General features: G+C 40.9%; 1 protein-coding gene across 1 annotated transcript in view; it reads right to left on the bottom strand.

Annotated features, from left to right (window-relative positions):
* Nup93 (nucleoporin 93) overlaps positions 1–23,346 on the bottom strand; it is a 103,875-nt gene that overhangs the window by 31,076 nt on the left and 49,453 nt on the right. Inside the window, exons 4-5 of the mRNA XM_075976940.1 lie at positions 6,399–6,461; positions 1,331–1,459 (exon numbers count right to left, since the gene is read on the bottom strand). Coding sequence (XP_075833055.1) covers positions 1,331–1,459; positions 6,399–6,461 — 192 coding nt within the window. The remainder of the gene's footprint in view (positions 1–1,330; positions 1,460–6,398; positions 6,462–23,346) is intronic.

Raw genomic sequence — 23,346 nt, 5'->3', positions numbered from 1 at the left:
TGACCCACACTTCAGTATAGCCAAGACACAGAAGGCAACAGTTCTAGGTTTTGCCATCATGTTACAGCTCTGAGTATGACCTCTTCTCTCTACAGCAGGAGCGTAGGTACCTGCACTGGATGTGGGGCATATACCTGTTAATCCAGTACTTGGGAGGACAGGTGGTGCTACATAGTAAAGTCTTGTCAAAAAAAAAAGTGCTAAGTACTTGTCAAACAAGTTCTAGGAAAAAGGAAAAAAGCTGAACACGAAGCACTGGTAAAATTAACACTTACTCTTAAAACATTAAAATTTGAAATATCTACTTCTAAATTACCTGAAATTAGTTTTAGATATTTAAAAACGAGAGAGATAGACTGACCTCAACTGTGAACTTCTAATCTTTCTCCTCCTTAGTACTGTGGATTGAACAGAGCTTTGCACATGTTATACTAATTGAGCTACATTCCCAACTCTGAAATTGGGTTAGAAAAGACAACACAGCACATGCCTTTATTCCCAGCACGCAGAAGGCAAAGGCAGGCAGATACCTGAGTTCCAGGCTAGCCAGGGCTTAAAAAAGAAAAAAAGTAGTAAGGAAGAAACAGTCAGCGTGAGTCAGATTCTCTATCATCAAGGATTTGCGCCAACAATGCTACTTCAGCAGACCCTGAAGGTCTGTCTGAGGGTCAAACAGCTCGTACAAGGCCTCACTGGACTCTATGACTCAGGATCTCAGGTCAGGGTTGCTCCACCCCTCCTTAATGGTGAACACATGGCAGGCACAAAGGCAGACAGGTCTGTTAGGCCTAGATGCACCCTCCCAAAGTTCCTTGCAGGAAAGATCTCCAACATGCAGCGAGACAAAGAAGGATGCAGAAGAGAATACACAGCTAATTTTGTGTAAAGCACACAAAATTAAAATATACGTCAGACACGTACATTTGTATAAAGCAAGGCTAGAAATATGTATGGAAGAAGTAACAGTGACAGCTTAGGGAGGCTGGACAGGGGTATCTGCAGATAGGGTGTTTTAATTTTGGAACCACATTTCTACACTGTTTTTATTTTTTAAATTAATTTTTTTTTCCCGAGACAGGGTTTCTCCGTAGCTTCTGGTTCCTGTCCTGGAACTAGCTCTTCTAGACCAGGCTGGCCTCGAACTCACAGAGATCCACCTGGCTCTGCCTCCCAAGTGCTGGGATTAAAGGCGTGCACCACCACTGCCCAGCTTTAAATTAAATTTTTAAAAGAGAAGAAAATTTGCAACTTAGTAAAACTACTAATCAACAGTGGTAAGTCAAACCCTGGGACTTCATATTTTAACTAATGTTTATCTGGTTCAACCTACCTCACTTTCTTGGGTGAAGTCAAGGGCATCCTCTCCTGATGCCAGCAGTGTGTGCAGGATTCTTTGTTTCACTTGTTCCCACTCGACCAGCATTGACTCTCGATGATACTCTTCAGCCATACCAAAGGTCTGTCAGAGAGGGACGGAGAGTGCAGGCCCAGTGAGGAAACGCGGACTGGTTCCCTTTAAAACCAGGTGGAACTACAGAACAGGGGCCCCCACCCATCAACCACTTTCCTAGAATCAGATCCAGAAAAAACAAATCTATTTTAAAATTTATCATTTAAAAATTTTGCTAACAACTATTTCTAACATACTTCATATTTTTTAAAACTCTTATTAAATTGTGAGAAAATATACATAAGATTTGCTGTTTAAAATTATTTTACTATTTTATGTATATAGCTGCTTTGCCTGAATGCATGTCCGCACACCACATGCACATTCGGTGCTCATGGAGGCCAGAAGGGGATATCGGATCCTTGGGGCTGAGTTACAGATGGCTGTGAGCCACCACGTGGGTGCTGGGAATGAATCCCAAGCCCTCTGGAAGAGCCAGTGCTCTTAACTACTGAGCCATCTCCAACTCGAGGTTTACCATTCTTTAAGTGGACAGTTCAGTGGCATAAAGTACAGGTGAAATGGCCATCACCTTCCATCCTTATAATCTAATGCAAAACTGAAGCTCTGCAGCTGTTCACCAGTAACAGGCCATTCCTTTCTCTACCCAGACCCTGGCCACCATCAGCCTGCTTTGTCCCTGAGAGCAGCCACTGTAGTTATTGCACAGAAGTGAAACCATACACTGTGTATTTTTATTAATAACTTAGTTTATTTAGCAGTTCTTAGGGTCCATCATATTGAAGAATGTGCCAAAATTTCTTTCCACTTGTGCACAACACTGGTAAACACATACAGATCTCCTCAAGTCCCAGCCTTCGATTTGGGGACAGACTCAGACACAGTATTGCTGGCTGGCATCACATTAGTAATCTTTTTACTTTTCTGAGGCTACATACTTTACATCACCACTGATAGCGAATCAGGGTTACCATTTCTATAAATATCACAACCACTTATTATCTGTTGTTGTTTTTAATAAGAGTAGCCGATTTAGATTTGTTTTCCTAATAATTAGTAATGATGAGCATTTCTGTGCTTTACTAGATTTTTGGAATTAAGCTACCTATAATAAACTACAGTAGTTCCCTTTTTTTTTGGGTAGGACATAAATTTAACAAAGACCAAAAAAACCCCACAGATTCTCCTTATTTGTTTATGTATTTTAAAACATTGATTTTTTTTTTTTGGTAATAGGAAGAAAGTAGTAAAATAAAAAATAGCCTTCTGGTATTGATTTCCTAACAGTCTATTCAACATCACAAAAATTCTGCTGACTACACTACTGTCAACTGACAGAGACAAGACAGGAAGCTACCTGAACAAAGGCACTGAGAGAGAGAGAGAGACTGAAGTAAAGCTGTTCTCAGCCTGTAACTCTTTAACTGGAGGGCACATTTCCCCCAGCTAAAGCCCACTTTTCAAAAGGTCATCTCACCTACAGTGAGACTGGCATCTAATTAAGGAGCACTGAGGGCATATTAGTAAGGCCTGTTTTATTTTAGGCAATGTAGATAATTATAATGGTAATAGTTATGCACATAAACTGTGGAGAACTATTAGAGAAATAAATATACTCTTAAATATACTCTTTCTACAATGTACTAAGTTTGTTACAATATAGGCTAAAAGAACAACGGATACAATACACATGCAAACAGAAAATAACTAGGAAGAAGGGCAGCACATTCTGTACCCTTTCTACAGTGTACTCTGGAGACACGGGAGAAATAAATATTAGTTTAAACAGTTTTCCCCCGCTTTGTTCTTTGTACTGAGAATCACACAACATGAGTGTCGGGTATGAAGTAGACCAGCCAGTTTGCCAGAGTTGAAATATACACAGGGAAAACCTTTGTCTCCTGTACATACATGTAAACATAAACATAGTGGCTGTACATTCTGACTGATGTGGGATTTCCTTCTGTATGTGTTCCTTTTACTGGTTGACAAAAAAGCTGTTTTAGCCAATGGTTTGGCAGAGTACAGCCAAGCGGGAAGTTGAACAGAGAGAGTAAGCAGAGTCAAAGAGACGCCATGTGGCTGCCGAAAGAAAAGGACGCCAGAACCTTACCAGTAAACCACAAGCCTCCTCGTGGTAAAATATAAAATAATAGAAATGGGTTAATTTAAGATGTAAGAGCTAGTTAGAAATATACCTGAGTCATTGGCCAAATAGTATTGTAATTAATACAGTTTCTGTGTGATTATTTGGGTCTGGGCAGCCAGTCTCCGTTTACATTCTAACAGAGAAATGTGATGAATCAGGAAGGTGGAGTCAAAATGGGGAAAGAAGCTATCACTAGATGTGACCCTCTAGAATGTGCACACAAGGAAGTCATACTATTTTTCAAGTTCTTCTTAGTGGCACACCAACTGCCTCTTTATCCCTGAGACTCTCCCAGCACAGCAAAGTACAGGGTACAAGCGGCAGGAGGACCAGGGCAGGTGGAATAAAGCGTTTGCAAGAGCAAATAAGACAAAGGCAAAGCTGTGGCACTGGCCAAGGATTCAGCGTCAGCAGGTTTCTCTCGGAGACGTGTCTCTGGCTAATAACCAACAGCAAAGCCGTAGAGGCAGCTCAGCTGATGGGGACAGTGGGGTCAGAATTCCAGTATCAGGTAAGAGTTAAAGTGACAACAGCGGGGATTAACTACACCCACTCCCAGCCCTTCAGCTATCCTGGTCAGCTTTGAAAACTGGACACTCTAGGGACTCAAGTGCTCATATGTCTGAAGGAGGATGCCAGGCTACTTATTTACAAACAGCCAGCAGCCTAAACACTGTCAGTCTATTCATCGGTGGTGTGATATAGAGCATAAAATAAAAACAAAGGCCCAACATTAAATTCTCTTCTCTTCCACACCACCCCAGCTTATCTTAATTACACCGGAGATAATGAAAGATCCAATCTGTGCGCCACTCAGGGATGGATAGCTAGCCACCCACGGTCCACCAGTGGCCGACTGGGTTTATAGCAGAGTCCAAACTACTAAACTAGATTTTAAAAAAAGAATGTTGACCAAAGAGAAATCAACAGAGAAATAAAAACCTAGAGAAAAGCATAGCGAGGGCCTGAGGCAAGGTAGGAAGTAGACAGAAAAGAGTATGGGGTAAGTTGAAAGAGAATGTGAAGACCTGAAAATCAAAAGGAAGGCAAGACCAACCACAGAAAAAAAAATAACAAAGCAGTGGAGGAAACTATTCAAATTAATTTTGAATCACTATTATTGTTATGTGTGCAAAGCATTACCTGTAGAACACAGTAAAGATAAGAAGGGATCAAACTGGATGACTGAATTAAGAAGAGGTTGGGAGCTCCTCACCTATTTTACTAAAAGGAAGGGCGCAATAGCTTTGGCTTCATATCTGATTATTACTGAGCTGTTGCAGCTTTTAGAAACACTGCATGTGCTCTGAGAGTGTCATTTTGGCTCGCTGAGATGCACCAAACGGGAGTGACAAGGACATATTTGTGGTTTTCTAGCCTGTTTTCCTGGTATTTCAGTGGGACACTGGCAAGTTATTCAGATATAAAACTGCCACCAAAATGCCAAGAAGCTGCTGATTTTTTAAATCATTTTTTTATTGAAAATGATTTTTGCTCAGTAACAACCTTCTAGGGTCCAGCCAAGTCAGAGGTGTCCTCGCAGGCTGGCTCCCAACACTGGAATGTCTCCCTCATAAAAACATATGCACACATTTTGCGCTGTGGCATGTCACCTAAACGTTTTGGCTTGCTGCACATTTAGTCTCAGTATGGCACAATATTTAGAGACTGCCAATTTCAGAAACACATTCTCAGGGTGAATGGATTAATATGGTTTGGAGGCATTCAAGAATCCTAATTTAATTTCATTGGTCTTTTATAGCAGGACAATCAATTTTGGTGAGAAATTCAAAAGTGTGAACATTTTTAAATGTCTTCAAATATAAATCAAATAAATTTCCCTATTTTCAAGACTAAGTACTGCCTCCAACAATGTAATTAATGAAATTTAGAATTTTCTTATTGGTCACTTGCCGCCTTTGGAACATTTCTTGCACACTAGAGAAGGCAAGACTCCTGTGAGCCTGTTGAGGATGCTCAGCTTTGGAGAGGGCTCTAACACAGCATACTGAGTAGGAACATTTCTTACTTTTTGGTTTTCAGATGACACAAATAATACACAAACACATTCACTTGACATCCGAGCTAAATAAACACTGAGACAGAGAATAGGCACTCCTCATCTGATTCCCTTAGCAGAGAGGTACAACAGCCAGACTGACAGGTGCTTCCAAGAAAAGCCACCTTCTCAGAGTCAGGTCAAACTTGACAGCTAACCTGTTTTCCTTCCTCCCTAAAGACCTCTCAGGAGTTTCAAAACTGAACTGGGATGCTACTGAAAGGCTGTAATCCTTGTCAGAAACAAAGGAGATAACTCTCGTTAGTAAAGGAAATGGAACCAGGAAGACTTTTGCACAATATGCACATTTATCTATCCTACTGTACCTCGGAGTCTCACCTAACAATTACTATACGCTCCCAGAATGAAAGCATCCAGAAACACCTATTGAGAGCATTTTGCAGGGGTGGAGGTAGGCAAAAATGTACAATGGCTGCTCTGGCTGATATACTTGCCATCATTTAGTGTGCCAAATATATTTTAAAAGCATTTGAGAAAATGTTAGCATGGTGTTATTGGGCTAGCAAGATAGCTTAATGGGTAAAGGTGCTTGCTGCCAACCTGGAAACCCAAGTTTGACCCCCAAACCCACACAGTAAAAAGAAATAATCGACCTGCAAAAGTTGTCTTTTGACTCCTACATGTCCCCCCAACTAAAAAGAAATGACAGCATAAAACAAAATAAAATAATAAAAAAAAGATGTTGCCATCATGCTGTGACAAAGAAAGCTTGGACCTGCACTCCACTGGTGAGCACTGCACTTTAGTTGTTTTCTTACCCTCTTCCGGGACTCTTCAATGGCAGATAACAGGGCATTATCTTTCTCATTCTTCAGGAAGCCCTGGGAAAGGAGGTAAAATGACACAACCAAGGTTATCTTCAAATAGCAGAAGTACACTGCAGAACAAAGATCATCAGAAGAATCTGACACGGTGTGCACGCACGGCTATAATTTCCACCTCCAAGGAGGCAGGAAAAGGAGTATCAGTTCAAGGGCATTCTCAGCAACACAGGAAGTTGTAGGTCAAACTGGAAGACTAGGAACCATGTCCTCCCCGCCCTCTCTGTCCCTGCCAAATCCGAGCGCCTCCATTTACTACCATTTACTAATTTAGCGAAACTTAAATCTCAGTTGACTTATGTATAATAACGAGATAATATAATCAAGTTTTTGGCTTCAAGGCTCGATACACAGCTCTATCATTAATACTGATTAAGTCTAGATATGTTGGTGGCATTAAGAAAAGGTAGCCAGGAAGTCTTCCTTGTTCTTGCTCTGTCCTTATTTGCCTGAGATGAGGCCAGGTGAGGGAGGCAACAAGAGATTGCAGCAATAGCCACAAATGCATGCAGGCAGACTTGAGGTCAATGCCCCACCTTCCACACAAATGGAAAACTTCTTTTCCAAGGCTTGGAGCTCAGGGACCAAATATGAACACAGAAAACTAATATTAGTATTACATATTCTGGTGTTGAGATCAAAGATTTAGCTGTAATATGGAAGACTCCAAGTTAAGATCCACCCCAGTTCCACCTACAATGTAAGACACAGTTAATGTATGGCAAAGTCCACAATTCATGCATTAGTATGTTTCTAAAATGACCTGCTTTCCTTGTAATGCTTGTTATGCTTTATTTAAAAAGGAATTTGAGGAACTGTAATAAAAAGAATTGTGCAAAAGGTTTTAAATGACAAGCTCAATTTAAAGGTATTTGATAATTTTCTACATGTTAGTTTTGATTACTTACATTTTAGCAACCAAATAGTCCTGGTTCTTAAGCTTCTGGTTAACAAATGTGGATGGAGGGCAATATAGGACTATAATTTGGGTAAGATATTATTAATGTTCACAGATTTCCAAGATTTCTATCTATTGGCCCATGATTCCTATACCTGTGCTCACACTCCAAACTGCAGGATGGACTGGGATGGGCGAAGAGCAGCCAGCTCCCAGCAAACAGTCCTTCAGAAAGACCACCCCGGGGCAGCTCTTAGGACTCAATGCAGACTGTATCTATACTGATAACAGGACTGTGGGTAAGGGTAGGGAGAAGCTTCAGTCCCCTTTTTAAAATGTAATGGACTCCATGTATAAGAAAGGGGGGTAAAAGACATAGTTATAATATATACATACATTGTCCATGGGGGAAAAGTCAGTAAACTTTTATTACGAATTCTCTGTTTTTGAGTCAGGGTCCCACTGTGTTGGGACCACTCACTATCTTTCTTTTAAGGGCTTTAATAGCCAAAGCTAAATTAAAGGTACACAGTGTCACCATTCATAAACAAAACTATACATCTATTACCGTGGATTGATATTACAAACGATAGGTAGGCAGGGACCATGCTCTGCTACAACAGAAAGCTGATTGAACAAAGCAGGGTGGGAGGAGAAGCTGCTATTTGTCAAGGCTTAGCTTAATTTTTAATTTTAATTTAATTTTGTTTTAGCTGAGGCAGAGAGCAATATGTGTGTTGAGTCTGATATTCCATCTCTGCTTCTCTGATCAGCACTTAACTGCTTGTAACTGTGCCTACACTCAGACTTCTCTTACATACATACGTACTAACAAATGCAAAGCAAAATACTTCTCACCGTGAAACAGAGCCCTCAATTTCTAAGAATGAAATTTGAAGACGACATCCCTCTCTATCTGTCTGTCTGTCTGTCTGTCTGTCTCTCTCTTTCTCTCTCTCTCTCTCTCTCTCTCTCTCTCTCTCTCTCTCTCTCTCTCTCTCTCTCTCTCTCTCTCTCACACACACACACACACACACACACACACACACACACACACACCAGCAATAACAGGCAGAAAAAAAGGGCTAGGAATTTAAGAAAAATTAGGGATGGAGCTTTTACATAGGAGAGGCTGGAGGGAGGAAAAGGGAAGGGGGTAAATGAGACAATCATATTATAATTTCAAAGATAAAAGATTATTATAGAAAAAAGAGAATAGACATCATTTGGGGTCAGAGCAAGCTATTTGTCTTTTAAAAGCTATGTTTTTAAATATCAACAAATTAACTAAAGTATTTGTGCATGAGACTCAGATTTCAGATATGACCCACATATGAACAAAGACCACACCTTTATGTACCTCAAAAGCTGCCTGTTCTCTGTGATGCACACAGCTCACAGCACAACCATCCCTCAGAATGCTAGAAGACTGGTTCCAGACCCCTTTCCAAGATACCACAGTATTCACATGTAACCTATGCACAATTTAAAGCATAGGTTATTCACACAACATAAATGCTGTATGAATAGTTTATATACCATATTATTTAGGCAAAAACGACAATATGTATGTATTCAATCTCTACCCCCGACAGGTCCGTCCACTTCTCTCTCCCAGGCTGCCCTAAACTTCCAATTTTCCTGCTTCAGCCTGCCAAGCTAGGGCCACAAGTATTACAAGTCTGAACCACCATATTGTGCAAGTCAGACAAAACGCTTATTCTAGAAAGTTAGTTTTGGTTATATATATGGCCAATTATATTTATTCTGATCTTAGATTTTTATCCTTTATTCCTTTCTAAAAGGAAACATTAGAATAGGTTATACATATTATATTTTTAAAAAGTATACATTAGCAGCCTATCTTGAAAAGAATCTTAAAAAAATTAACAAGTACAGAGTAGTGAGGGGGTCTTGTGCCATCTAGTGGTGATTAATTTCTATTCAAGAACACATCTCTTAAGGAAAAAAAATAATGAAAAATGAAAAAGACATTCTAAAGACACAGTTTCTCTCCCTCTGGCTAGCAAACTATTAGACAATAGACTCTCCCACCCCACCCTCAAAGAGATTCAAATTTCCCCAGCTACCTCATGATGGGAGAAAATGGGCTGAAGCCTAGTGCCAGTCAAAGGGGCAACCTGTAATGCTTCTGTTATGCTAATTTAAAAAGGAATTTGAGGAACTGTAATAAAAAGAATTAGGCAGGAGGTACATGGGCAGGAAGTAGGTCAAGATGTAAGCTTGCCTCTAACTGAATAAAGATGGTTAATATACAGACTTGTGGGTCTTTATAAACCCCCGCCTAATGTAATTCATTTCCATATCTGGGAATCCCGGGTATGGATCTGGCCAGTGTCCACCATTCTGACCAGTATTTAATAAAGCTTGTTTCAAATTTTTGATAGTGTTATTATTCTCGCCTGGTGGGATTAGTCAGACATTGTCTATGTGCTTCTTTCTCTCTGGACTCTGTGAGGCTCTCCTCATCCTGGAGAAGTGCTTTTCTCATCTGAAAGGCCTCTGGAGAACAAGGGGAAGCCTCTGAGCAGAGAAGGCACATCAGCCCCCTCCCACTCAGAGTAATATGCCTATTCCTAACTTTTCCATTTGCCCCTCCTTTCCAGAAACAGACACTGTACTGGCTTTTGGAATGGGTTTTGGTTTCCAGTTTTCTGTAACACAGAATAGTCCCATTCAGAAAGGACTTAAGCCATCCAAAGAAGGGACCAATTCTTTAAAAATAAAGAAGCTAAATACCACCACTCCACCCCTAGACTCCTCCCACCCTATTTACAGCTGAGAAACTGAAATGTCAACATTTACCTCAGCAAGAATCCCCAATTAGGAAGAAGTGCAGGAAGCTCTGGCTCTCCCAATGAAAATTAAAATCTCATTCCCTCTTTAAAAGGGTGGAGCCCCAAAGAAGGCAAAAACATCCTTAATACATCTGTCCTTTCCTGTTTGGGGCTGCAGACCTCTGGCCCCTTGACTTTCTATACCTGCCTCAGACCCTAGAGTGAACTGAGAGAAACAACTTGTTTACCTGTGCCTGTAGCTGCTCTGAGCATGAGACCCTGAGGGCAGGGGAGTGGGTTCTGGTGAGGCCTGCAAGCTGAAAGATCCCCAGAGCTAGGGCATGAATACAGTCCTATAGCACAGGAGCTACACTTTTCCATGAGGTTGGGGCCCAGAGAGTCCTACTCTGTAAGACAATTTTACAAAATAACGGGGCCAGAAGAGTCCAGCTCTACTGACTTCCTGCCAAGGTTCAGGTCAGATGCCTTGGTGTAGTGAAAAGACTTAGAAAATTACTAGCCTAAGAAGTATGGAACGAGTTCAGATATGTGCTGCTCAGATCATGTTCTTTATTCTTCTTTCCCCATTCTTTTCTCATTCTGCAAAGGTTTCAGTTTACACACACACACACACACACACACACACACACACACACACAACAAAGGCAGCTTCTCTTGGGGTCATAAGGGGGGATGAGCACTGTCCTGGGTGATGTAGTCAGCAGTTTATGGTTCGTGGAGGCCTGGCTAGGAAGCCACGGGAACAGCACTAGGAGGCAGAAAGGTTTATTCAATAGGTTCTAAATTCTAAAGGGGGGTTGTACAAAATACCACACTTCTAGGTGGGCTTTGATTAACTAGGGGTTAGTGAAAAATATATGTAAAAGGAAAAATGGGTAGGTGTAGAGGGTTAATTGCTGAGGCCAGCACTTTCCTAAATCCACTATAGGAGAATTAGGGCACTCAATCTCAAATGAGCTTTATCTTTGAAGGTCCCAAATGTGATCTATATGAAAGACTCCTCTTTCCTGACTGCATGTCCTGCCAAATGGAAGATAGTGGAGATGAGGCTGTGTGAACCAAGGTTTCTGGCTACTTGACTAAATTCTCTCACTGGAGGTTTCATGAGGTGGGGGAACCCATTCAGTAAGTAAAAGAACAAGGCAGGTTTTTAAATGTTCACAGTCCTTGGTGGGACAAATAGATTCAGTTATGAAGCATGCAATATATATATATGTGTATATATGTGTATATATACACACACACATACTATATATCAAAACTATATAGCTTAAGTGAAAATCATCTTCCTGATTATCCACAGATATATGTGCCTGTAAGATTGAGATGCAATCATGAGATTACATATACACATCACATGAGATTACACACTACAATGCAAATACTGGGAAGACACCAAGCTGCTTTAGCAAAAGTGAGTAACAGTTTCCAGAGTCGATGGTCCTGCAGACCTTGTATGGATAGGATTAATCCTCCATCAGATAACCATGCCTCTGCTGGGTTGACAGTTGAACATTAGCTGCCAACTGCTGTAACTCTCATGGCCCCTGACAACAAACTAGTGTATATGGATTCTGGCCTTATTCCATGAGGTAGGTACAAAGTTTTCTACTTGTGGCAAGATGTCAAAAACATTTCAGATTTCTAAGCAGTGTGAATTCAGGTGTTTGATTAGGAACAGTGAACCTGTACTAAGAATAATATTTACAGGGTGATTACTTTATTATAGGTATGTGTTACATATGCCCAAATCTGGCTCTCACTTTTAACCCAATGTTAAACTGTCTCTTTAATACTTATCTATATCATACTTTAATATACATACTTTGAAGATATAGCTCAGTGGTAGAACTGCTTGCTAAGCACAAAAGTCAGTGTTCAATCCTCGGTATGTATAAATAAATAAACAAAGGGAGGCTGGAGAGATGGCTCAAGGGTTAAGAGCTGCTCTTTCAGGGGACAGGGGTTCAATTCCAGCATCCAAACAAGCAGTTCACAACTGTCTGTAGGTCCAGTTCCAGGGGATCTGACATCCTCATACAGATATAGATGCAGGTAAAATCCAATTTATTAATCAATTAATAAATCTTTAAAAAAGAGATAAACAAAAGTTTATTTAGATAAATAAAGATAAATAAAGGGGTTTTTGTTTGTTCAGTTTTTATTTTGTTTTGTTTTTTCGAGACAGGGTTTCTCTGTGTAGCTTTGGAGCCTGTCCTGGAACTAGTTCTTGTAGACCAGGCTGGCCTCGAACTCACAGAGATCCGCCTGCTTCTGCCTCCCGAGTGCTGGGATTAAAGATGTGCATACGCCATCATTGCCTGGCTCCACATAAAGGTTTAAAAGTCAAGCAGTCACATATTTTTTCTCGTTCCTATCCACTTAGAAGCGACAGTAGCTCCACATAAGAAGACCTAGTTCACCACGTGTGGTGGCACACACTTTTAATTTCAGCAATCAGAAAGCACAGTTAAGTGATTTTTTTTTTTTGAGTTTAAGGCTAGCCAATAGTTAAGATACAGGCTTCGAAGTGAAACCTTGTCTCAAAAACAAACAAAATGTGGTTGGGGGCCACAGACCTAGTTTACAACAGCAAAGTTCAGACTTATAACTCACATTTTCTGGCTGCTTTCTGAATGGAAAATGAGGACATGACTACTCCAATGTATAGTTGAGAATGCCGATGGCAGTCATGAGGGAGAAAACAGTCGGAGGCATCTGGAACAGTTCAGGCTAAATATGGCCAGCAGACTCTACCAGACCATGAGAGAGGGGAGAAGGTGGAGAGTGAGAGAGGAGAAGGGGGGCAAGCAACCCACAGAGATGCAGGAGTATAGACAGCAAGGAGCCCAGAGACCATGTGTCCAACGTGGCTGAGTTCCATAGGGACCAGAAGCTGGGGGAAGGGAAGCAAAGTCCAGGCCCTGGGGGGAGGGGTTCAGGGTAGGGGAAGGGTAAGAAGTGCTAGGAGGAGCACAGGTTCTGAGGGAGACTAGGGTGGTTTGTTTGTTTCTCTGTTTATTGGCTTTTTAAAAGGATTCTTTTACACCTAACACTACTTCACTATCTCTCAAACAATCAAATCAAGGTGAGAGAAGCAGTCTTGCGCTTGCTTGCTATGCCCTCTACCTCACAGAGGGATGGCAATAAACGCTGATGTTTGGGATACCTTTAAGACAACAGCTTTAGAGACATAGGTCAGAACCTATAATTAAAGAAGAATTTTTTAAAATTTATTTTTAGAAAAATTGTGTTAAGTAACCCAGTGGCCTTAAACTCAAGATCCTCCTGGCTCTGCTGGGATTAGAGGTTGTGTGCTACCACACCTGGCTCTCAAACAACATTTTAAATTAAACAAAATGCAACAGAAATTGTTAGATGGTCTGGATGGACACTGTTTTGTGAAACTTTTGTTCCAACTATGTATATTTGTGCCACAAGTGAGGCTCTGGGCTTGCTCTCCAGGGGCAGGAAAAAAAAAGGTGTTACTTTTAACTATATCCATTTACTAGCTGTCCTGGCTAGTTTTATGTCAACTCAGCACAAGCTAAAGTCATCTGAAAAGAGGGAACCACAATTAAGAAAACGTCTCCAACATACCCAGAACTGGCAATGGCAGTTCTCCTGTGACCAAGCAACACTTCCAGTGAAGATTCTGGAACACCAAGGCAGCCACATAACCTTTGAGCTACAGTCAGTCTGTCCTCCTATGGGATATGCTAGGGTCAGGGTGGCACAGAGTTTGTGGGAATGGCCAGACCCATGCCATGAGAGTGAGTCCACCCCTGACACTGCCTGGAGTGTCACTACCAGGACCCAGAGAATGGATGGCCCAGAGACCAAGGATAGAACCAATGCAATGATGCCTAAGGATATTCTACTATACTGAGTATCGGGTACCTATCCTGATTGTCATCCAGTGACTGATGGAAACAGATGCAGAGAACCACAGGCGAACAGAGAGGTTAAGCTCAGAGAGAAGGAGGAATAATTGTAGGAGCCAGAGGAGTCAAGGACATCACAAGAAAACCCACAGAATCAATTAACTATGCTCACAGAGACTGAACTTAAAAAAAAAAATCTCTAAGGAGAAAAATTTCCATTGTTCAGTTTAGTCAGAAAAGAAAAATGGCATTAAAAAAAGAAAGAAAAAATAAAAAAAGGTGGGCAGTGATGGCGCACACCTTTAATTCCAGCACATGGGAGGCAGAGGCAGGTGGATCTCTGTGAGTTTGAGGCCAGCCTGGTCTACAGAGCAAGTTCTAGAACAGCTAAGGCTACATAAAGAAACCACGCCTTGAAAAACTAAACCAACCCCCCCCCCCACAAAACTGCACTGCTTCTTTTAGAGTTTTTACTCATATCTACACTAATAAATGATCTGCTGGCCACTGCTGTACATACATATGCACACACACAACCAGAGGCTGACTGAACGAAGCAATAGCCATATTTTATACGGCCCTCAAAAGACAAAACACTATTCCCTATCTTTCTCCTTCAACAGACTAACCAGCAACCCATGCTGTCAAAACCGAGAATGAGGCACTGCGGCAGGTGGGACACTTATGAAAAGGTATCAGACACAATGCAAAAATGTGGGCACTACAAAAATCTGTATGTTTCCTCTCATTTAATATGTGTGATATATACAAATTAATAGGAAATCTGTAATCAATATTCAAAGTCAAAATACTTAAAGTCTTCATTTCACATTTACTTATTTGGGCAATCTGTGGAGCTGGTCCTCTCCTTCCACCCCATGGGTTCCAGAGACTAAGCTCAAGTCATTAAACTTGGCAACAAATGCTTTTACCCGCTGAGTCACCTTACCAGCCCCAAATCAAAATATTAACACAAAGTCAACAGTGGTATTAGGAATAAATGCTGTGACTGAATGAACTGCCGAGACAGAAACAAAGGTGTAAAGACAAAATAAGCAACGAGGCTGGGCATGGTTGTGTACATCTTTAATCCCAACACTTGGGAGGCAGTTTGAGGCCAGCCTGATCTACACAAAGACAGTCAGGGCTGCATATTGAGATCCTGTCTTCAAGGTGGTAGGAGACAGGGGATATAAATAAATTTTTAAAAATAGAATAATTCTTCTTTCAAGATGAAACAAGAAATATAGTGAGCATGGCTAAAGACTCTAGAACTTTGGTTAGTGCTACAGAAACATTGGATTCAATAAAAACCATGAGACATTTTTCCCATTTATGTTGGAAGACAATGACTGCTCAGAGAGGGAGAATCAGTCTTGTCCAGAGATCAGCCCCTGGGATTTTTTTTTTCAATTCAAAAACCATAATTCAAACTGGTTTATAAGACAGTCTTCTAATTTTCACAGGAAAAATAACTCAGTGTCATAAGGAGGCTCTAATAAATGGAAGAATGCTCAGCACTGGGCATTTCTTCTCCCAGACCAGCAAAGGGGCACAGAGGCAACATTCTGGCCACAGTGTGCTGACCTGCATCTGTACCACCGCCTTCTAAGAGCGCCCACAGTAGGAGGCGCGGTACTGAAAGCCCCTACACTGTGCATATTCCTCCCTACTACCCATTTGTATGCCCCCCAAAGAAAATAAACAAACAAAACCCCAGGACAAAAACCCATCTTGTAAGACTTCAGAGGCAGAGGTAGGCAGATCTCAGTGAGTTTGAAGTCAGCCTGGTCTACAAAGCGAGTTCCAGGACAGTTAAGGTTACACAGAGAAACCCTGTATCGAACCAAGAAAGACTTCAGAGGCAAGTAAAGCTGTGAGCAAAGCAGCAGCACAGTGGTGTGGTATAGGCTACAGAGATACCAAAAAACAATGTGGGCACAAAGCCGAGCGGTGGTGGTGCATGTATTTAATCCAGTACTTGGGAGGCAGAGGCAGGTGAACTCTGTGAGTTCAAGGCCAGTCTGGTCTACAAAAGCTAGTTCCAGGATGGGTACCACAGCTACAGAGAAACCCTGTCTAAAAAAAAAAAATGTGGGCACAAAGTACCGGGTGCGTCTTCCCAGTTCTACATCGAGGTGTCAGACTGAGGATGGCTAGCACATCGAGTTGCTGCTACCTTGAGGAATACCATGACAGGGACTGCAACCCAGTGAGGGCTACTTAAATCATATGCTACTGGTGTTATAATAAAGCCAGTTCTGCCCCTTTTAAGGGTACTGGGCATTCTTATTACCTGCCTACCAGCCATGTCTAGATATTCAAGAAAGAGAAACAGTTCACACATCTCAGCTATTGAAAGGCTTTGGAGCCATCATACAGAGGGTACAAGGATGACATCATATAAATGAGTACAATACTGAACAATTATCTTGATATTGGTGGCAATAAAATACTACTACTACTACTACTACTAATGATAATGATGATGATGCTTTTCTGGAGATTCTTCTTTCCTCCAAATCCCAAAGTTCTGCCATCCCCTTCATGCCTGTGTAAGGGGCTGAAGAGAGAAACAACCTCATCAGTAGTGCTATCACACTTAAAAACTATGCCCAGGCCTGCGCCCAGTTGAGAGGGGCCATGATGTACACGGGTGCCTGACTGTGGTAGCAGAGCCTCTGCTGGCCATCCTGTCTCCCCTTTTGCTGGGAGAAATGAGGATATCACACTGGAAGACATCAGGCAAGGAAGGGGGCCAGCCAGCTGCTCCAACACTGAGGTAGCACCAAAGAGAAAATACAATTGTGAGCATCCACTTGCCCCCTAAAGTCAGAACATTGCTGGGCTAAACTGTGGAGACACAAGAAAGTGAAACATTCTGCAGAAAGAACTTTTTCAATCTAGCTTTGCAAATGGAATGAATATTAATAGTTCACTGTATGCCTGGCTTCAAAGAACAGCAGCAGAGCCCTCAGCCAAAGACATGAATAGATCTAAAAACTGAACCCACGGTCACTCTAGGGGAGGAATAAGGTGGGTGCATTAGGGGATTAAAAAAAAAAACATTTCAAGTTCATCTTGGACTTCAGATTCTAAACCTGTCCTTACATCAACGATGGCCTCACTTATAAGCATGCCTTTCTATGGCCCTCAAAACCCTCTGAAAGAACCCACAGAAGTAATCTCTACCAGTAACAAGAAACAGGGCTAGGAGTATATTTCTGAGCTTTATCTGATCTTGTGCCTTCTACTCTTCTGGGGGTGGAGGGGAAGCAGGCGTTAGACACTGAGCCAGGGGTTGAGGGTAGGGGTTTAGCAGAGGGTGTATCTCAGTCAGCCAAGTGAGAGCCAGCAACTTGTTTTCCACAGGATTAAGTGTGAGCTCTTAGCAAGCAAAAGGAATGCTGTTAGGACAAAGTTTACATGCCACACTTATATTCATTCCTGCTGGTACACAGTGTCGGTCATTCACACCATAGTCAAGAATCCTAGGTTCTTCTGCTCTGCAGCAGTGCTTATGCTGATGGCATCTGAGCATCAGCCAGGATGACTGTCACAGAAAAGAGGCCTAATTTCACTGCAGCTCCTTCTTGAAGCTCAAAAATTCATTTTTTTAAACATGTGGAAACAACCATCAGAAGAGAGTTTCTCTGATTTCCAATTGTTTTAAGTGTAATTTGGTCAGGCATTCCTTTGTTAAGCGTGCTTGGAGCTTTGCTCTCTCCTAAACCTGTTTTAAGGCTGGAAACCTTTTGACTTTACTGTTAGAGCAGAGGAATACTGCAGAAAGCACCACTTAGTACTGTCACCATAGATACAGTCAGCAGGACTGAAAAATATAAGCAATGGAGAACATGGGGCAAGGCTATTTTTTCAAGCACAACTGCCCCAAATGAAAGGCAGCTAAATGCCTTTTACTAATTCCCTTCTCCGGCAGAAGTGGCACCCCTGAACAGTCTCTCATAGCTGGAGTAGGAGTTAGCTGCTGGGGATGCCTTCAGAGAGTACAGGTCTATCCTAGCTCTGAGTGCCTTACTCTTCATGTTCAACCATCACTATGAGCCTAAGAGCTCTACTTGCGGGAAAGATCATATTTTTAAATGTGTGTTTACGAAAGACAAACTGATAAGTATATATCAACTTCAACACAAACCCAGAAAGACTGCAAGCACAGCTCAGAAAGTCATTTCTGAAAACAGACACCTCTGTGAGTCAGGATGTTCCAGCACAGACAGACTGACTTTGCTGGAAGCTCAATTGACCAGCCAGTCAACAAAGAGGAAATAAAAATGGAATTGATGCCGACAGCATGCAGGTCAGGAGTTGGGTGCTGTGGATGTAGAACAGTATCAGTTGCTTCTCAGAGATCCACCCTCTGGTTCCCTGACCTTGAGAAGTTATTTACTGCAGCAAACCTTACTTTTACTTAACCTGGATGAGCTGACTACGCTAGATAAACTTCATGGTCAGCTCCAAAAATTCCAAACCTGTAAGAGATGGGGATGGAAAAAGCAGCATTGTCATCGCCACTCTGACCACACTTCCCCTGCAGAATACGCGAGACTGGCGTATTTCGTATGTAAAATAACAAAAGTCCATGAAAAACTAGAATAAGACAAAAAAAATTCTCACAAGAATGATACGTACAGTTCTACATTTTTAGAAAATGTATCCCATATAACAAGCAAGTTTATACACTAAAAAAAATACACATCAGAGGTCTTTCCAAAGTGTTAATACAATTTCTTAAAGGTGGTATGTGAAGTCTAGATACAAGCGCTAACAAGCATTTAGGAAAATCTCCGAATTTCTCTCTCCTGGTAATAATGAGCATCCATGAGCGAGAAGCAGTGCTTCTAAGGATGTCTCCAGGACTAAGAAAATAACCGCAGTCCAGCTCTCTTCACAGTGCTCGGGGTGACGCCATTTTACTCCTTCCTCACTGCCATCTTAGTGCCACCAAATGCTTCCTAGCAGGCTGGCTGGCACGTCTGCTTGTCTGCACTACAGTACTGCCAGAGCAGTCAAAAGTGTGATAGGAATGTATTTGCTGTCATGGAAAGAGCCAACCCGATTCTTCACTATAAGAAAAGGCTAAAATTTTGTGTGAAAAACCAAAAAGCTTCGAAACTGCAGAGAATCACGAATGCCCTAGAAGTATCAAGAAGAGCCTCTTCCAGCAGCCAAACTTAAGTAGACCAGGATGGAAGAAAGAAAATACAATGCACTAGACCTCTGCCACCTCCCATCTGATCTAAAAGAGCACTTGGCATAGAGCTTTTAATAAAGTCTATAACAGGAAAAAAGAGGGGAGGACCCACAGAATCTTCAACCAAATAGTACTTAAAAATTTTCAAAGAAAGGCTTTGTAAAGCTCCTTAAACCACCTACACCACACATTCTATGTAAGTATGGCTGCAGTTCTAATTCACTGCCCAAAGATACTTTCATTTCAACGTATAATCCTTGTGGATATCAAAGGGAAAGGGCCCTTTGCTTTCTAGTATATATATGAACAATTAATGCATTCAATGCAGGCTCCTTAGGATTGAAAAAAAAAATCACACTGATAGCCAGGCTTTCATATGAGTTTTACAAGCACTGGGGACTTAAGAAAATCTCTCTAGGGGTCAGGGCTTACTGACTCTTCTATGTCAATGTAAAGTTGCTGTGAAGGAAACTGCTCTCTCCTGAATCTCCAACATCTATTAAACAGATATGGTACGCAGTGACCATGACGAACGTCAGCCCCAACAACCTACAGGAGGCAGCTTTCTAAGCATGCTACAAGCCAGAAGAATTCTGTGAACTCAATTCTGTGAAGGATGAACTGAAATGGCCACACAGCCTTTCAGTGTGTGACTCACTCTTCAAGCATAATTCAGGGCCAGACCTACTATACAGTCTTCAGGTTTAAAGACAGAAACATCCTTCAGCCTTTAAAAATAAACACACAAGTCAAAGTTAAAATTCCTCTCAGCAGCAGCATAACAAAACAAAGGTCTGAATCAAGTCAAATCCAACTACATTTAAGAATCAAGGTTTATAAGCTTAGAGCTGCAAAACTGAGGTTTATATGAGTAGTTTTTAAGCTACAATTATTAAGTAAGCAAAAGCACTAGAATGGTCCCTATGGTCCCCATGAGTGAGATGGAAAAACCTCAATCTATTATTTTTTTGAGAACAAAATCTTGTTTTGTTAAAAACACTTTTTTTTATAACTTTTAATCATGTATTTTTAAGTCATTATATTTTTAATAAAAAGCTCTAAAATTTAACCATCCTTTTCAGAAATAGAAAACATTTTTTAAAGACAATAAAAGAAACTCTGAAAGTTACTGCTCTTTGCTTTTTTCCCTCAAGAATCATTTCCATCTGTGATCAGTGATAAATTCACATTTACAATAATTAATGAATAACTACTTAAAGTCATTTGCTAAAATCGCTCAGAAATCTCGCATTTTAAGATGACTGCTCATCTGATTTTTGACCCAGAATCTCTGTTACACTCTTCACACTGGCAGCATTAGCTTGAAAGTATATTTTGCCCATTCAACCAAAGACAAATTTTCAACCTTTTACAGCTACACGAGAAATACCTACTATAGACAAAAGGATTCCATTTTCTTTCTGGAATATTCTCCCTTTCCTAAAACCAACTCTTCTGTACGGAATATGTTCTGGTTGACATTCTTTACAGTAACAAAGGTCCTGGGCCACAGCAGCTAATGCAAATGGAATGGCCCCGCAGTTGTCTTCAGAATCCATCCAGCTTGCCTCGCCCATGGTACAGCTAATTGTTAAAAATGGTGGATGAGACATTTTCCATACATTACATGAAGGAGCTCTGATGAAGGCACTGGCATCCACCCACTTCAAACAAAGGAAATAATGTGTAACTGTACCAAGGCACAGCTAACTGAGTCATTTCCCTGAACAGGGTCAGTGTTAGAGGTTCCTCCATCTTTTACAAAATGCAAACCACCACGGCTATTGTCTCATCTCAGAAATCAATTCTGTGCAGCGCTGCACCAGGTCAGAGTTTTAAAGGAATCTTAGTTGGTAACCAGACCCCCCAGGGCTGAGTGAAGCCAAATTCTGACAGCTCCCCTCCCTGAGCAGGTCTCTCCATTTCCCACTTGACAGCTTCCCCAGCTTCTATTGTTAGTAAAGGAAAGTCCCACCTCTGAAGGGGCCAAAGCCCTCTACCAGGTGAGCGATTTCCAAGTCCGAGCTTCAAAAAGGGCTCTAGCCCCTACCGCTCCCACAATAAAATAGTTTTGAGATAGATAAGGCATATATATCATCTTTCTTGTTTTGCTGGTTTTTAAGGTGTGACAATGAACTGGTTAAATGTTGAATTAAAAACAATTTATTTCTGATATTAATCAAGCTATTAAATATTACCTATAGAAACATTATTATCTCATTTTTCTCCAAGACAATGTTCATACAACTAGGAAATTTTCATTTTACTTCTCCCTGAAGAAACTGAAATATATGCACAATATATGTAAAAAACCCATATTCTTCTCAGTTGAGGTTTAAGAAATTAAAAACAGCTTTCTTAATCTAAATTGCCAATAACTGATAATAAGATTTATATATTAGAAGCTAATATTTAATTTTCTCATTTAAAATCTTATGCTAAAACATTCCCTGTGAGACAATTCCAAATATCTTTGACAGTAATTTTTTCTTAGACAGAAATCATAAGTTACAGGATTCTTTAACACACACACACACGTTCTTCAATTCTAAAGGAACTGGTTTTATCAAAGAAAAATTTTATCTTCATATTTTACATCATACAAGAACTCTGTACTTCACCTGTCTCTTAAAAATCTTGTAGAAAGTCCACACTACTTGCTACTTAAAGATGAAATCCACAAATAAATAAATAAATAAGCCAACTCTTTGAATCTTTAAGTGAACCTCTGCCCCACCCAATTTTTTTAAAGAAAAATATTAACATGACAAGGCACAAATCTGAGAGATTCTCAGAAGAATCAAACACTTTTTCTATCAAATTACTTAACTGCTACCAAATTTATCTCAAAATTTCACACAAACCAAGATCTTATCTTTCAAAGACACTGCAACATGCTACATTTATCAGGGCACATTTATCTTAATATCTTTATGAAACAAGAAATCCTACCTGCCACTCTCAAAAATGTAAGGAGTTGCAGCCCAGCTGATGCTGCCAATCACTGCAGCTCTTCCGTACCCTTCTAGTGGAGTGAACGCGGCCGGCACCAGTGCTTAAGGTTTCCCACCCTAAATTGCCTCAATTGAAGAGTCCGGTGGGAGGAGGAAAGAGAGAGGAAAGAAGGAGAAAAACCCAACCTCTTTGCAAGTGCTGATATGACTGGAGCCCTAGAGTCCAATTAGACAATGAGACTGTAGCACCCCCTTAACAGGAGGGGCATGGCAGACTCCCTGAGCAGAGCATCACCATCAGAAGTGTTCCACACGGATTCAGAGAAGTCAGCTATCAGTTTGCAAGCATAAACTGATGGGAGAACAGTTTATAGGTTACAGAAGGGTATTTTATTGTTAACGGACTGTACCAAGTTAAGATTAAAGAGGGGGAGAGACAACATGTAGGCAAGGAATGCTATGATACTTTTTTCCTACAACCCAAGCCACCACAATTCCTCTGATGTGAATTTTTGATGACTTCCTACATCTTGCATGGTTAATAATCACTTCTCTGTCATGTTCAGTTCAGGTGGAAAATACATTTGCTGCATTGTGATGCAGTGCTGTGGCCACAGATTGCAACACCAGTTGTGCAAAGCTGGTCCCTTAACTGAGCAGCAGGAATCTGCACATGTCATGATGCTAAAATAAATGGTAGTTAAAAGACTTTATACAGCAGCAGGCAGATTCTGCCATTTTAGTCTACGGAATATGTGGCTTCAACATGCAGGAATATCTCAGCTCACTGTGCCCTTGTCAACTGCACTGCCCTTCAGAGAGAACAGTAAATTCACCGTCTTAAACGCTTGGTCTCTTAGTAGTTAAAAGATTATACTAAATAACTATTCGAGTTAATTATATCTTTGAAAAGAACAGAGGTTATTTGCATTTCAGGAATATACAGCCAATGAAACTGTCAGTGACACAGTGAATGCAGGCCTTTTATTAACATATGTTCAGCTCAACTGTCACTTCTTAGCACAACATTTAGAGGAAAACATACGATGTGTATGTAATGAATGTTCCCATTTTACTGTAATGATTTTTAAGGTGCTTGTCAGAAAGGGGTATTTTTT

This window comes from Microtus pennsylvanicus, chromosome 6 (assembly GCF_037038515.1).
Source record: "Microtus pennsylvanicus isolate mMicPen1 chromosome 6, mMicPen1.hap1, whole genome shotgun sequence".
Lineage (NCBI taxonomy): Eukaryota > Metazoa > Chordata > Mammalia > Rodentia > Cricetidae > Microtus > Microtus pennsylvanicus.
Note: the sequence above shows the minus strand (reverse complement) of the source record. Positions and strands in the feature narration are given on the sequence as shown.